Raw genomic sequence first — 16,977 nt, 5'->3', positions numbered from 1 at the left:
TAGTTAAAGTTACCCTCAATGTTTAAAGCTTTCTTAGCTATTTGCTCAACTAATGCATCAACAGAGCAGCTAATGAAAGCATAAAAAGTCCTCACACTGGGATCATCTTATTAATATAAATGAAGCCCCTCTGCGAATTGCAGCGTGAGTTCTGGATATGAATCACGTTTATATCAGAAGAAAGGGAAAAAAAGAAGAAATCTCCGCAGCCTGTGTTAATGGAGCGATCATTTAAGGAAATAGATGGCAGAATATTATTCAAATAAGATGGTAATCGGCATGGTTGGGTAGAGTTAGACAATGACTCTCTCTTTCGTTTGATTTATTAAGATGATTGGATATAACTTTTTCTCTGAGATTTGTTTGGTTATTTTTTGGCTTAAAGAATAATTAGCAGTTTGATGGCTTTCTTATAGTAAGAAAATACAATCAAGTGATTTCTGTATATTGCTTTTATGACTTGGTATAATGATTATAAAATCTAAGTCATATCAGAGTTTTGACACTTAAGTAGTTTTAGGAATATCCGTGAAATAAAAGTATGGTATATTCACTAAAGACGTCTTAAATAAATGACTAATACAAGCTTTTAATCAGATGTAGTAATTTAGGAAATACAATAATATCCGTGAAATAAAAGTATGGTATATTCACTAAAGACGTCTTAAATAAATGACTAATACAAGCTTTTAATCAGATGTAGTAATTTAGGAAATACAATAATATCCGTGAAATAAAAGTATGGTATATTCACTAAAGACGTCTTAAATAAATGACTAATACAAGCTTTTAATCAGATGTAGTAATTTAGGAAATACAATAATATCCGTGAAATAAAAGTATGGTATATTCACTAAAGACGTCTTAAATAAATGACTAATACAAGCTTTTAATCAGATGTAGTAATTTAGGAAATACAATAATATCCGTGAAATAAAAGTATGGTATATTCACTAAAGACGTCTTAAATAAATGACTAATACAAGCTTTTAATCAGATGTAGTAATTTAGGAAATACAATAATATCCGTGAAATAAAAGTATGGTATATTCACTAAAGACGTCTTAAATAAATGACTAATACAAGCTTTTAATCAGATGTAGTAATTTAGGAAATACAATAATATCCGTGAAATAAAAGTATGGTATATTCACTAAAGACGTCTTAAATAAATGACTAATACAAACTTTTAATCAGATGTAGTAATTTAGGAAATACAATAATATCCGTGAAATAAAAGTATGGTATATTCACTAAAGACGTCTTAAATAAATGACTAATACAAGCTTTTAATCAGATGTAGTAATTTAGGAAATACAATAATATCCGTGAAATAAAAGTATGGTATATTCACTAAAGACGTCTTAAATAAATGACTAATACAAGCTTTTAATCAGATGTAGTAATTTAGGAAATACAATAATATCCGTGAAATAAAAGTATGGTATATTCACTAAAGACGTTTCAAATAAATGACTAATACAAGCTTTTAATCAGATGTAGTAATTTAGGAAATGCATTTAAGTGCAATACTAACAATTTTCCTAGTATTTAATTCAGGCCGATAGAATGTGAACATAAATTTCACATAATTCATATTATTATGCATTTATTTAACTATTGTATCTTATCAATATCAAAATGGCACCGTTGAGAAAAAGACAGTTTCAATCAAAATCAGTTCCCTTCCATTACAAATTAATGAGTCAAACTGTGAATAACTTTACATTTTTGATTATAGCTTTATGTTAGTAGAAGATACAAAGTTTTTATGACTTTAAAACATAGACGCCTCATGACTTTTAAACATAAAAATTGCCTTGTAATTTTATATTCTCATAGCAATATTTTATCTTAAAGAAAATCAGTAACCATGCTTTCATAACAGAATTTTCCGTAATCCTAAGAGTTAAGAAAAAATTTCGAATTAAGGATTAAAATTAAATATGCATTTCACTGATGCGATTAAATTAATCATCATCGTTTTCTTCAATGCTGTAGATAAATGGTTAACGATTTGGAATCAGTTCTGAAATGAAGAACCGAGAATACTATAAGTTAAATAATGTAATGCTGTTATATACTGGAAAGCTGATAGTTTCTTGTACAAATTAATGAATTTCAAAAGTGCAACTTGATCTAAAAATTGCCTTCTGTTAAATCTGGCTTGAAATATTTTCTCTACCTATTGATGGATCTATAATTACTTCTTATTCTTTATTTTCAAGTACCTTCAACACTTTTTTTTGAAGATTTTTAAGGAACAAAAAATCTTATTCACAAATTAAAAATTATTTTAAATATAAATAAAATTACACAATGTTAAATTGTACTCTATATTTAGCCATTAATATTTTTCTATCATGTTCTCTTTTTCACTTATACTCTATTACTTTTACCAGTTTTTAAATCCAATACAAGTTCGCAATATTAAGGTTTAAGCCTTCTCGAAACGATACAGAGTCAATGAACATGATAATCAAAGTCACATGACAAACGTAACAGAATATAGTTTCATATGGTTTCGATATTATTTTACTTCCTGCAAGAAAACGAAATATGCACTGCATTTAACAAATATCACAAATAATTAATACATAATGGACAAGAAACAGACATCAGATAAACATTCAGCATTATATTTCAGATAATTGAATTACTAAGTGTTACGATCTATTTTTATGTTAAAAATCAATAATTTTATATTAATTACAAATCACAGTATAAAAGCTGTAGATGAAAAACGAAATCAAATGAAACTAAGGGGGGGGGAAATCGCCAAATGTGAGAATGCCATTTTCAAATATTCCCAAGCATCCAATCAGAGTTCGCCAAATGAGCGATACGCGAGCAGATATGAACTTTGTAAGTTTTCGTCTTGTGTCTATTGATTTTCACTGGGGGTTCGGTCGAAACCATCTGCCCGTTCCCTCATGGGGGTGGGAGGGTAGGAAAGTCTTAAGGGGGCGTTTGTAGACCGACGGGGGCGCAATGGACACCTATGCGCACGCGTGCTACGAACGCCAAGTTGGCCATACGATCTCTCTATTGATCATTTCATTAAAAAGGGGCAGGCTGAGGTGAAAAGCTTCGAAGGAAAAAATCGTTTGTTTGGTCAGAACATCGAAACTGATTGCCAAACGACAGCTGCAATAATGGCTGGAGCGCAATGAAGGGTTGAGATTCTATAACGCTGGACACTTATTTACACTTAGCCTAATTAGGCTTTCTATACAATAATCCTTTTTTCCATCAAAAAAATGATAGCAAAGTATGTTCAGGCTTGTTTAAGATTCATAATAAGGGAACTAAAAACACAGCAGAGTGAACAAGTTTCGGCTATTCACACCAAGTGTATATTAACAAATTGATTCTGTATAATTATGAATGGAAGTAAATAAGAGAGATAAATTTTTATGCATTTTCTCATTATTGTGTTAATTTAGAAGAATAAGAGAAATTTCAAATTATATGTGAAAAAAAAAAACTAATATAAAAAGGTATTTGAAAATGTATATACAAAAAAAACTTTTGTTTAAAGCAAAATAATATCTATATATGTTTACATGTTTCAACTAATACCTTTCCTTATAAAGTTAAATACAGATAAATTAAAGTATATGTTTACGTTAATCGAGAGGTACGAAAGTCTTTTGACTTTCTCTTATACGAAGTATACAAAGACAAAGTATTGTAATTGTCCATTGCATGCAATTATCATTTTTCAACTTTCAATTAACTTTTTTTTTGATTTTACTATTCATAGGTAGTAAAATCTAAAATTGATCAGATATTGCTTAAATCAGGATATTTAAAATTAAAATAAAAAAATAAACTGTTAGTTTTTAGTTACTTATTAATAATAAAAAAGTCATCCATGGTACAACATCTTCCCTTATATTATGGTCCATTTGCAGTTCACTCGCGCCTTGCTACTGAACTGTCAATCGATTTGGGAATTACTGATTTTAAAGATATGTGAGATATTTCAGAAAACGTAACAAAATTGCAAAGAAATTTAGAGCCTATTCGCATGTATCATAATGATAAAAGTAATTGCGCATACCAGGCAATGCCATCCAGAAATTGCTTTTTCTTTTCATTCAGTAAGATAGGACTCCATTGAATTTTGTATTTCTGTCCACCTTTTTCCCAGAACCGAAATTATAATATCCCTCCCTTTATAAATCGATACCCGATGAATTGTTATCTTTGTCGATTATTTGCTTAGTCGCATTCCCCCCTCCCCAATTGAACCTGCATCTTAATTATCGTCATCCAATGTTATAGTAAAGCATTTGGTATATACTTAAATACAATCTCCCCCCTTTTTTTTAATCTTTCCAAAAAGATAGAAGAAATTTTATAACACAGAAACCTTCAATGCACCTTGCCATTAATTTACATATATTTGAAATATCTTGCATAGAAATCAATAATTTTTATTTTCATGATTAAATATTTCTTGAATCTAAATCTAATGAAATCTAACAATAATAAAGATGAAGGCGCGTGCATTAATGTTTTAAGGACAGGTCATTGAACCTTAAGCAACCAAATATTCTTTGGGAAGTGAAAATGTGCCACACGGCGCAATTTTTTTAAAATTTTCATTAAATTTTAATGAATTAAAAAGTAATCGAAATTTATATATTTTTTCTCCATAACTTCTGAAAATATAACAGTATAAATTATAATTTTTGCATCATCTGAAAATTCAAAAAATTATCTTTTTAATGATATTAATCATGTGCCCGTACATATCTGTTTCATATTAAGATAGTTTAAAAATATTAAAAACAATTTTTACAGCAATACATTCCATTATTGTAAAAATTCCACTGTCAATTAAGCCTCCCCCCCTTTTTTTTTGCTACAAATTTTCATCACCATTTTTTATCCATTGTTGCAAATAGAGATATGAAGATACAGTTCATTTAACAGATGCTCGTTACAGATTACATTTCTATGTAAGGCGTGCTTTAATAAAGTTTTCAAAATTTTATTGCATTTGCAAGTAAAATCTACTTCAAAAATAGTTGAAATTCCATTCTAAATAAAATTTTTAATGAGATGATAAAATAAGAGATAATACTTTATCTTTTATTTAGCACAATGAATAGAAAAAGTGTAAAGCTTTCAAAAATATCACGAGTTCCATTTCTATTAAAATTTGCAATTTAAAAACATTTTGCCGAGGAAGTCATTAAGATCAAATTACATAAAAAATTTAATTGAAGTTTTTTAGCATGCATTAATTTTGGCCAATCGGTTGATCATCAAATTACTAATTACTTTTATTCACTATTAAGTGAATAAAAGTAAAAACAATTTTTTTCTTCTATTTCGAATCTAAAATAAATAATTTTTGAATGTCACAGTTTTTTATTGATCCAAAAATTCATGTAAAAATAATCATAAAATTCGAAAGAAAACTTACCCTTTCCCACGATGTTGCCTTGGAGGATGCATTTCATTCCTACACAGCATAAATGGGAAGAAAAAAAGAAGAAAAGGGGTGTGTCAGGCAAGTGCAGTGGTGTTTAAAGCATAAAATGCAGTGAAACAGTGCAGATAAGCAAGAAATAATAAAAGAAAAGATAACCAAAAGAGCTCGAATTGAGTGCTGCCTTGTATTAAAAAAATATCGTTTTCAAATTTTTATTTCATTTATTTTCAGCTAATTCTAGCATGAAATGTATACTAATTAAAATAATAATAAAGTTTCGATATTCATTATAAAACTATGAAACAAAGTAAGTTTTCATCCAATTATTTAAATTAATATTACAATAAATCTTTTACATAATATTATAACTATCTGAAGTAGATATAATTCTTTAAAAGTTTTTAGAATAAATTCAAGATTTTTCATAAAAAAATTAGGCATCACTCAATTCGTGAACTTTTAAATTTTCATTGCAAAAGATATAATGAATTTAAAAAACATTACCAAAATGAATACAATACAATTTATACATCATAAAAATTTCAAATAAAATAGAATTAAGGTCCAAAATGAAAAAAAAAAGCATTTAAGTGAGAATACACTATTTTAAACAAACATAGGAAAATAAATATGGGATTATTGTATTTGAATTAAATAACGTGCATGATCAAAAAACAATATCATTTTTTTAAAAAAATGCATAAGAAAAAAAATACGTAAATGAATGCAGTAAAATGAAATAATATTTGAAATGTCAAATAATTGCATGCCAAATTTCAAATAATAATTTTTCTTTGAAAGTTTAAAAATTAATTTGTCATAGATATCATTTAATTTTTGTGCGGATGTGCTTGCGTGTATAAGAGGTTAAAAAAGAAAAAGCATTTAAATTCAAGCTTTAAATCTTGCAAAATATATATTTCTATCTTCAGTTTCCCTGAATTTCGATTTTTCTCGTGTTAATGATGTATTCATTTATATTTATAATTACAATAATTATAGTTTTGACTAGAAAATAGTTAACACAATTATATAACTTGTTTAAAATTATTTACACATAATTATACTACATCGTAACTAATTTCGGTAAAAAAAATAATAAAAAATCTTAGATTTTAGATGTTTTATAATATAACACATTAAAACTTTTTAAAACTAGTTATTTATAGAATAATCATGAAGCACATGCCTTTTGATAAAATAATTCTTAATGAAAAATGGATAACAAATATCATTTAATTGGTAATAATTAACAAATGGAATAATCCATTAAATAACTTCACTAATTGCAGAGGAACAAACACATTCTGCTAACTATTTCAAGATATTTCGGCAATAAACATGCACTACACGAAATTCAGTAATTACAAATGTATGAGGAAATACATATGATGCAGAACATGAATTCATTAGCGGAAAGATTAGCAGCTGAATTTAGCTCATTAATTATTCTGTCTCGGAACAACTTCGGTGGTAATGGATGGTTGGAAGCGAAATTTTATTCATAAAACACCTGCCATCCTACAAAAGGAAGTTAAAACACCAGTTTAACTTCTGTAGGAAGTTTAGAAAGCGTGCTAAGCATATATTCTAATTTAAAACTTCTAAAATTAATATGAAGCATAACAAATGTTTAACTACTTTAACGAAAATTTCACCTCTGGATGAAATTTTATCTCTTTATTTCATTTTACTATAATATGGACCAAAGAAATATTATTTAAATAAAATATGTATGTACAGTTTTACATGTAAATGTATTTGTAATTCTAATTATTTTTAATTTAATAGGCTAGTTAAATTTAATATTTTATTCTTTAACAGTTTCTATTTAGTACATAAATATCACAATATCTAAAAATTCACAAAGTAAAAATTAAAAACAATTTTTTTTCTAACAAATGCACAATACACATTTCTTTTTATACAGAGAAAGAAAGGAAGAGGTCATACGAATTTAGAGTTTAGAAATAAAAATTTCACAATTTCAATTTAATAATATACATGTGAATTTAAAATAAGCGCTTATATATAATACAACGACCAACTTATGGATATATTCTTTGATTTTAGATATGGTTACGGTTACGTATCTGAAAGACTTCAATTTACAACAAAATGAGTGAATAAGCTATTTCAGTGATTTTTATGGTTAGTCGATGAATATTTCAACAAACTATATTCACTTTAAGACAGAATTACACAGGGCTCTTCAGAATTAAGAATTGTGTCATTAAAATTCTAATAATAATTAGGGAGTAAAAAATTATGTATATTTTATTTTATTAAAATAAAATCTGAACATTATCATAGGATAAATTTTATATTTAAAATATTAAAATTTCAATACATTGCTGTATTAAAATTTTGGAATTCATATTACATATAATTGTCAGTTCAAATGCAAAAACAACTATATATAACATACACGAATCCCGAACATGCTTAACTAGTGCAAAAATGAACTAATATAGATGTATTTTTATCATAAATAACTGCCGACAGTTAACAGTTAACAAGAGACAATTTAGAGTCATTACCGTAGAGTCAATGCGTCTTAAAGATTTTAAGACGCATTGATCATTCAAGTTACCCATCTTACAATCAATGCTATCAATCGTTATTATTAATATTAATCTTGGTCAGTATTAATAATACAGTGACTTAAAATTTCACTTAGGGTTAATGATTATCGATTACTATTAATAAGTCATGGCGATTACTCATCTGACGACTGTTAAAACCCTTTTCGAAGTCGATTAAACTTTTCTGTTTGATACCTAATTTATTACCTTGTTCTTTTACATCTTCTTTCCTCTGATTGAATGTAGTTTTTGGCGGCTCTGTGAGCGCTCTTCCCGGCATTTCTAATAATATTTTGAGCTCCATTAATTAGTTCGGCAAAATATTAAATTCAAGGCAATGTATAAAAATATTCAATGAAGCAGTCTGAAATTCGCATAATGGTTTGTTTACTTTTGACTACTGTTATTCGACAATAAAGAATACAAGAAATGTTTGTGGTAAGCGCGTTAAAGTTTTATATATACTGATATTAATCACATTGATGATCACATATAAATTGAGAGATATTCACCAGATCAATATGGTATAAATTTGCTGATTGTCACAATTATAAGTTAAACAATGTATTGTTATTGTAAGTGTCCTAATGAACGAATATTGGGTTCTATGTGATCAAGTCCCCCTCATGTTCCCTAAAACGAAACCAAAATTCTTCTTAGAAATGCAACAAACAGATTTCTGTTCAAAATAACAGCCAAAAACGGAAATAAGAGATATCAAACAAACTGATGCAAGAATTTGTTTTCATTTTGTTCTTTAAATAAATACCAAAATAAAAATTCTTTTACAAATCTAAAGCTTATGGAAATTGCAGGTAATAACATAAAGAACAAAGTTGGTCAGAATGCATTTCATTCATAAGTTTTTCACGCTATCCCAAAATACAAAAAGAGGAGGGGGAGGGGAAACTCGGGAATACTCCGGATAGGTGGCGTAACACAATAAATCACATTTTCACCCCAACTTCCAGATTAAAGAGATTCTTTGTGCCCCCCTCTCAACCAAATAAGATGATTTTATAAGAAAGGGGGAGAAGGGAACGCAAGTAGTTGCCCTAGCAACTGTTTCGATTGAAACACAGCCCGGTCAACGTTTACGGACACACCGAGGAATATCTGCAATTTACGCCCGCCCGGATACTACAGGTTGGGGAATTCGAAGGGGAAGTTTTCTGCGGGGGGAAGTTCATTACAGGGGTAAAAAAAACGTAAGGGAACTTGAGGGTACTAAATTTCTCATACGATGGGGGATGTCTTGGAATGGAAGTGCATAGCATGTAAAAGAAATGGAATTCCTTTATGCCTTAGTTTCAATAGTTAAAATAAGAATTTCTAACATTTTCTTTGATACACGACTCCTTTTTGTATGCAAAGAACACCACATCCTAGTTAATATATGTGAAACTTAATATATTAATAAAATAGGCCAAGAGTCAGCGAGGGAAAGATAACTGTTTTCTGCACTATTTTTTGTTGATTAATATAGTGGAGTCAATAAAAACAGGTTTTTAATTTATTTTTTACTTTTTTTTCAAACCAATCAAATAAAATATATAAGAAATAAATAATAGGAAAGAAAAAAGTTTATTCATGGATAAATTTAAAAAAAAAAAAAATGAATCTTTAATCCTTTAGTGAAATGCAATGAAATGATTGAAGACAGAATGAAAAAAAAAAAAAAAAAAAAAAAAAAAAACAATAGAACTTTCTTTGACACTCTTGATAACAGAGTACGATTGTTTTTGATTAGAATCAATAGTTTAACCACTTAACTGTTTTGCCCGAGTGTCATACTTGCATCGATTTATAAATTTTGATAGTTGTAAGTAAAAAAATAAACCAATCATAACGATTATAATTTAATATTAAAATTACTTATAATACACAGATAAATCAAGTATTCAATGGATTTCCATTTGGATCAAAATAAGAAAATATTCCCAAAATAGAAGGTGTAATCTTATTAGATGGAAAAGAAAATAAAACAGTTAAGTGGTTAAGAAACATTAAGTTATTAAGTAATATTTGTGAATAAATGAATGAGGATTATCGCACAAAAAAATGAGATAATCCTAACTAATCGCACTCCTGGAGTTTATCTAATTTCATTGTGATATTGTTCTCGGTTTGAGAACTTGTTTATCAAATTCAAATATACAAGCAATCACCATATAATAGATTTTCTGAAGAGCTTGATATTATTTATATACATTTGGTGATCTTAAAATCAACTGGTTGCAATTTTTAAATTCCAAATTTATTTTTCAAAAAGTTTTTTAGGATTAAATGCATTCAAACTTTAAATTTCTAATTTTTTTAAAAATGTTTTTATGATTGATTATATCCGGTTTTTTAAATATCTGTATTTCTAATATTGATTATTTTGATTTTTTCAATTTGAGTGTTCAAATATTGATTATATCCAGCTTTTAATTAGTAATGGGTTTTTAATAATTTCGTAATTGAATTATTTAGATTTTAAATCTCTTGTATATATTTTTTTTCTGTTTAGACTGTATAAATTCTTGATTCTTAATGTGTTTTTCAATGATTTTAGAATGACTGTATACACATATTAAATACCTAATAATATTATATTTTATAATTTTCTCATAATTTTTATAGCTTTTTTATGTTTGATGATCATTTTCTAAAGTATAGCATAAATGGTGTTTTTGTGCACTTTTTTTTTTTAAATAATAAATAAATGTAATGAAAAAAAAATCTTGAGTATAAAAAGAACATAGTTGACGGATGAAGCTAAAATTCTTAAAATAAAGGCGAAGAAATAGTCATTATTTATTTATAATTTTAAACATATTAAAAAAATTGAAATCAAATGTAAAATTTAATCCCTCTAAATAATTACAAAAAAACTTTAATAAATTTATTTTTATAGAAAAAAAAAGAAGGAAATTAGCTTATTTGAAAAAGAAACCAATAAATACTTATTAATAAAGCATAGCACTTTGGCTAAAAATTTCCAAGACATTTTACAATCCCTTATTCAGTATTTTTATTAACATAAATCAATTTTTCAATCTCGAAGACAAATTTATTATTTTTCATATATAAAAAAAATGAACAAATAAAATATTATTTTTATGCGCAGAGACTCCTTCATACTAATCAAAAGTACAAAAAAAAATTTAATAAATAGCAACTTTCACTTAACATTAAATTAAATTCGTTGAGAAAAAAATAACAATGAGGGTATATTTCTAAAACAACTTTTACCTCCTTTTAAGCACAAATCACTTATACCTCCTTAAGCGTAATTACCTTAAGTGCCTACAACCTGAATTACTCCAATCTATTCACAGCCAATCGGGTCGTGCCGTGCAGTTGACGAAGCTAATAAACGTTCAGTTTGGAAACAGCCACCGCCAATCAGAAGCCAGTTGTGGCCACACAGGACAAAGGTTGACACTTTGCGAAGCAAAATACAAAAGATCCAATTAAAATGGCCTCCGGAATATGCGTGCGGTTGCCATGGTTACTCGAAGATGGCATGCATATTGGAAATTGCAAAGAAAGATTGTTCGCTTTCGATAGAAAATGAACGAGAAGATAAATACAGAAGTGCATAAAAAATGAATTAAATTTTTGCGGAATTAAATGATAAAATCACTTTTTGAAAATTAAATATTGAGAATTAATTAATATTGCCACAAATGCTACGAAGAAGAAAAATCGTACGAAGCAAGGTTTATCTTTAATTAAAAAAGAGCGACTTCCGAGGTAAATAAGTTTGCTTTCCATTTACAAAGTTGATTAAAAATTTTTTATTATCATTATGTTTCTTTATATTTCAGTTTTTCTTAGAATAAATTTACAAAATTTGCAAAAAAAATGAAAGTAATAGTATTTTAGTAAACAAAATAATGCAAAAATGGCAAATTAAACTTGTATTTGGCTCTAAATTAAGCATGGATGGACGTCATATTAAGAAAATATTTGTTTAACATAAAAAATTCGAACTTCTTTTTATAATCTTAAATAATCGAAGCAACTTTTTAAAACAATATACTGGCAACAAGAAATAAAATAATATGAAGAAAAAAAACTGATTAATGGACTGTTTAAAATTTATTTCTAAAATAAACAACATAGAATAAACTTTCAAAAATAAACATTATCATCTATTTCATTTAATTTATAACTGAAATTAATAATTTACAGGCCAACTATGAGAATAAGTTGTATTCTTGCAATTTTTTTCTTTCTTTTAAATTTTTTACTGGACAGCTTAAGTTAGTTAAAATTAGCTGGGTTTGATACAACTCATAAAAAAGACCGAAGAGTGCATAAACCTCATCTTATAGTTTCTTTTTTTAGATATAAAATTCTTTCTAAGCATAATAAGTCAAAAGATAATTCTTTCATATAAAAGAACAAATAACAAAATTTAAGCAATTTAACATAGTTTTAAAATATCTTTTAAATATTCGAATTCTTTTTATAAAACAAAGCAGAGAGGAAAAGAAATTTATAGTTATAAAGAAAAGCGGATCAGTTCAATTGAAAAATATTTTGATTTTTTCCTACAACAATTCAAATAAATAAAATGATACAAACTATCAGAAAATCAAAAAGCTTTAAATTTATTTAAAATAATAATTTACAATATTCGCTTTCCTCAAAAACTGTATAAAATATGTAAACAGTGTTCCGATTCAGTATGTCTACGCCTATACTGTTTACTTTAAACTTAATATAGTAGTAGAATAAACTGTCTTAAGAAAGTATACTAAGTTTACTTAATACAGTAGTAGAATAAACCGTCTAAAGAAAAAAATATTTTGATTTTTCCTACAGCAATTCAGATAAATAAAATGACACAAACTGTCTAAGAATTAAAAGCTACATTGACTAAACTATAATAACCACTTAACCACTAAACAAAAATAATAATTTACAATGTTCACTTTCCTTAAAAACTGTATCAAATATGTAAACAGTGTTCCGATTCAGTATGTCTACGCCTATACTGTTTACTTTAAACTTAATATAGTAGTAGAATAAACTGTCTTAAGAAAGTATATTAAGTTTACTTAATACAGTAGTAGAATAAACCGTCTAAAGAAAAAAATATTTTGATTTTTCCTACAACAATTCAGATAAATAAAGTGAACCCAACTGTCTAAGAATTAAAAGCTACATTGACTAAACTATAATAACCACTAAACAAAAATAATAATTTACAATGTTCACTTTCCTTAAAAACTGTATCAAATATGTAAACAGTGTTCCGATTCAGTATGTCTACGCCTATACTGTTTACTTTAAACTTAATATAGTAGTAGAATAAACTGTCTTAAGAAAGTATACTAAGTTTACTTAATACAGTAGTAGAATAAACCGTCTAAAGAAAAAAATATTTTGATTTTTCCTACAACAATTCAGATAAATAAAGTGAACCCAACTGTCTAAGAATTAAAAGCTACATTGACTAAACTATAATAACCACTAAACAAAAATAATAATTTACAATGTTCACTTTCCTTAAAAACTGTATCAATTACGTAAACAGCGTTCCCAATAAAACATGTGCACCACTATACTAAGTTTATTTTAAATTTAGTATAGTAATAGACAGTATCTTTTAAGTTTATTAAAATTTCACAGTAAATTAATTACCAAAATTTTAATAAACTTTAATAGCATCACACGTTAAAGAATTCAAAGTATGAATTACCTTCAGTAAATGCATAAAATAAACACAGCAAACCTCCCAAATCTTCAATTAATTTCCAGTGGGAACGAAAGATAATTAATTACGATTCTTTTAGAAAACTGCTTAAATTCTTAGGAAATAAAACTTTTAATTAAGGACTCTGCAAACGAATTATGAACAGCCTTTCGTGTGCTCATTTTCCCACCTTTAAAACAGCTAATTTGCTAGAACTATGAAGGCGATAATGATTAGGGATTTTAGTGATGCTAAAATGAAAAGTAAGACGCCTTGCAAGAAAATTAGTTAGATAATTATTTACAAACATTTTGAAAGATTATTGCAAGGCTTGTAATTATTAGGAAAAATTAAAATAACCAGATAGGTAGCTACAGCGTCGATAAATGATAATTATCATGAAAAAAATCTGTAGTATAATTAAATGTAAACAATTTCATAGAATGAATACGATGGATAGATTTTTTAAGGAGTTGTCTAATAGAGACATTTTAATAAAATGAGTAGTTTCACATTAATTATTGTAGAAAATAATCCAATGCACTGGCTGTATTTAATAATTTTGATGACAAAAACTTATTTCAGTCATACAAATGAAAATTTAATTTTGAATCCAGGCCTGAAATATAGTATGAATTAAGCATTTGGGATTTTCAGTTCGGGGAATTTCAAATATCACGTAATCGTTTTATTCATATTCCAAGGAAAACATCCTCATAAAAATAAATTCTTCTAAAATCTTTTCTCATAATGCTTTTGAGGATTATTTTAATATCGAATTTATTGTCAATATTAAAATATTCCTGAAATGAAATGAAAAATTTCGAATTCAATTTTAATCTTTCATAAATTTCCATAATAACAAATTCCATACTGTTTTGAATATCTGAGGTCATACAGCTCTTTCTAGTTTTTTTTCTGCTAATTTTATTAAATTTATTTGTTAATATAACAAAAAATGGTGTTTTTAATGTTTATAAAATAAATATATTGTAAAAACAAACTTTTTTTTATATATACACAAGGGATATTCGCTATAGGAGGGGTGTAACTATAACCGGCTACTCCAACTCTCCCGAAGGTACACGGATAAATATGATTGACAGCAGCGACAGCAACACTGGTCAGAACTATGGTCGAATCCTAAGAAACATCACCGGCCACGACACAACCCTTCCCGTGGGAAACATCTCCTATCGCGGTAGGAGGTAGCCGACCCCCACCATTTCTGTACCCACCCGGGTGACGAGAGGAAACAACCACACCGGAAGTTTCCAGTGTGATCAATGAAGCAAGTGTTATCAGATGAATTTATGTAAATTCAAAATGCCTCTAATTTATAACGACGCATACAGCAATTTGTTACTTTCTTATATATGAAGTATAGAAAGAGAAAGTATTTGAATCGTCAACAAAATTCGAATTCGAGATTTTGATGAATTTTTACATTTCGTACTTTCCTGAGTCCGAAAAGCCCATTTTTGGAATAATGTCTATCTGTATATACGATGACTTTAAAATGCTTTGAGCTAGATGGGTAAAATATGATATGCAGAATGCACACAAATTTGCAGATTTCTATCAAATTTTGATTGAAACCCATTCATCGGAAGTCTGTCTCTCTCTACCTTATCGAACACAAGAGAGCCCTGCTAACTTTAAATTGCAAAGAGATGGATGAAATTTGGTACACAGTCCAGGCATTTAAAGCCTCAAATTCGTCAAAGGGTTGGCGATCTTTTAGCATTTACATATCTGCAAGTATGCAAACGCATTAAATTTAAAAAAAAAGGCCGACTTAAATAAATATCTGATCTAAAGGCCGACTTAAATAATATCTGAAATTTAATATCTGATCTTGTCATTAAAACTGAAGTTCTGTGTCAAATTATAATTTTAATCGGTAAAAAGAAAGATGGCATCCAAATGCATATCCATGTTTCCATATATGTTTATATGTTTTCTTAACTATGCTATAAAACACAAAACGCCGGCGTCCTTGCATAGGGGTAGCGCATCCTCCCCGTGATCTGGGCGTCCCGGGTTCGAATCCCGGTTCGGGCATGGTTGTTTTTCATCTATCTGTGAGGTGTATGAACGTGCCCACCTGTAGAAAGGAGTTGTGCAAGCGAATGTGTAAGTTTCATCTTCATATGAGCTAGAAGTCAGACTTCTGCTCTCGGGTGCTCAGAGGTCTTTACCCTCAGAAGCTACTGCACCCCCTTTCCGTGGCAACGCGAACACGACATCATCGTCATCATTAAACATAAAATTTTTATCTACGGAATTCTGAAAATAAAAACTTGAACATTCATGACACTCAAAGCTTAGTCCAAATTCCACTAACTTTGATGCAGGAGAGAGGCGAAATAGCACTTTAATTTGGAATTATGTTGTAAATTTTCGCTTTTTTTTTTTTTTTTTTTTTTTTGAGAGAGGATTGGGATGGGGTGCAAAAGAACTATGAATTTGCATGTCACACGGGACTTTTTATAAAGCTATACGAGAATAAGTCACACTTTTTTCAGTCGATTTGTAAGAATTCGTGTTTAACGGAAGCTCGTTATAGGGGAATCTACAGTAGTTGCAAATTTAATGTTTTAACACCAGAAACTTTAAAAAATTATACATAATTTCAAGAAATTTAATTAAACAATTTAATATCTACCGATTAATAGCATGATTAAATAAAAATAATAATTGTATATAGTCACATTGTATATAAGTTTGAAGTTAAATAAAGACTAATTGTATTAAATTTGTATCTATCCGCATACTAAATGTTGATTTAAAATGTTTCTCTTTAGTCGAAAAATACAATAAAATTTATATTACCACAAAAAGTATAACAGCAATAACAGAAAAGGTAGCTTCAAAGGTAATTTAATTTTACTAGATTTAATATTCAGGTACAAACATTTCCTTTTCAACTACTTTTAACAGAAGTAATAAAGGAAGTATACATCAGAGAAAATCAAATTTGAAAGAGCGAACCGTAAAAGATGGAGTCGAAGAAACATAGATTTCTATGTTGCCAGACGCCAAAGGAAATTTCGTTTGATTCGATTTATTTTTCAGTATTTTTCAAGAAAATAATAAATAAGACCTGTCCTCAAGGGTTTTGGAACGGTGACAGACAGAAGATAAAAGAAAACATCGTTCACGAGATTAAGGAAGTGGGGAGACGAGAGTAAAGCAGACGACTTTTTAAAAAAAAATGTAGTTGCAGCGTTTGAAAACTGTTCCAGCGC

At 27.9% G+C, this 16,977-nt stretch overlaps 1 protein-coding gene across 4 annotated transcripts in view; it reads right to left on the bottom strand.

Annotated features, from left to right (window-relative positions):
* Positions 1-16,977, bottom strand: part of LOC129964016 (neuron navigator 2-like) — a 654,345-nt gene that overhangs the window by 121,559 nt on the left and 515,809 nt on the right. For 3 of the 4 annotated variants that reach the window (XM_056078675.1, XM_056078677.1, XM_056078678.1), the window contains one exon: positions 5,441-5,479. The exons of the other annotated variant lie outside the window; for it this stretch is intronic. In XM_056078675.1, the coding sequence (XP_055934650.1) occupies positions 5,441-5,479 (39 nt within the window). The remainder of the gene's footprint in view (positions 1-5,440; positions 5,480-16,977) is intronic. 4 annotated transcript variants of the gene reach the window in all.

This window comes from Argiope bruennichi, chromosome 3 (assembly GCF_947563725.1).
Source record: "Argiope bruennichi chromosome 3, qqArgBrue1.1, whole genome shotgun sequence".
Taxonomy (NCBI): domain Eukaryota; kingdom Metazoa; phylum Arthropoda; class Arachnida; order Araneae; family Araneidae; genus Argiope; species Argiope bruennichi.
The sequence above is the reverse complement of the archived record's forward strand: the minus strand, read 5'-3'. Positions and strand labels throughout refer to the sequence as shown.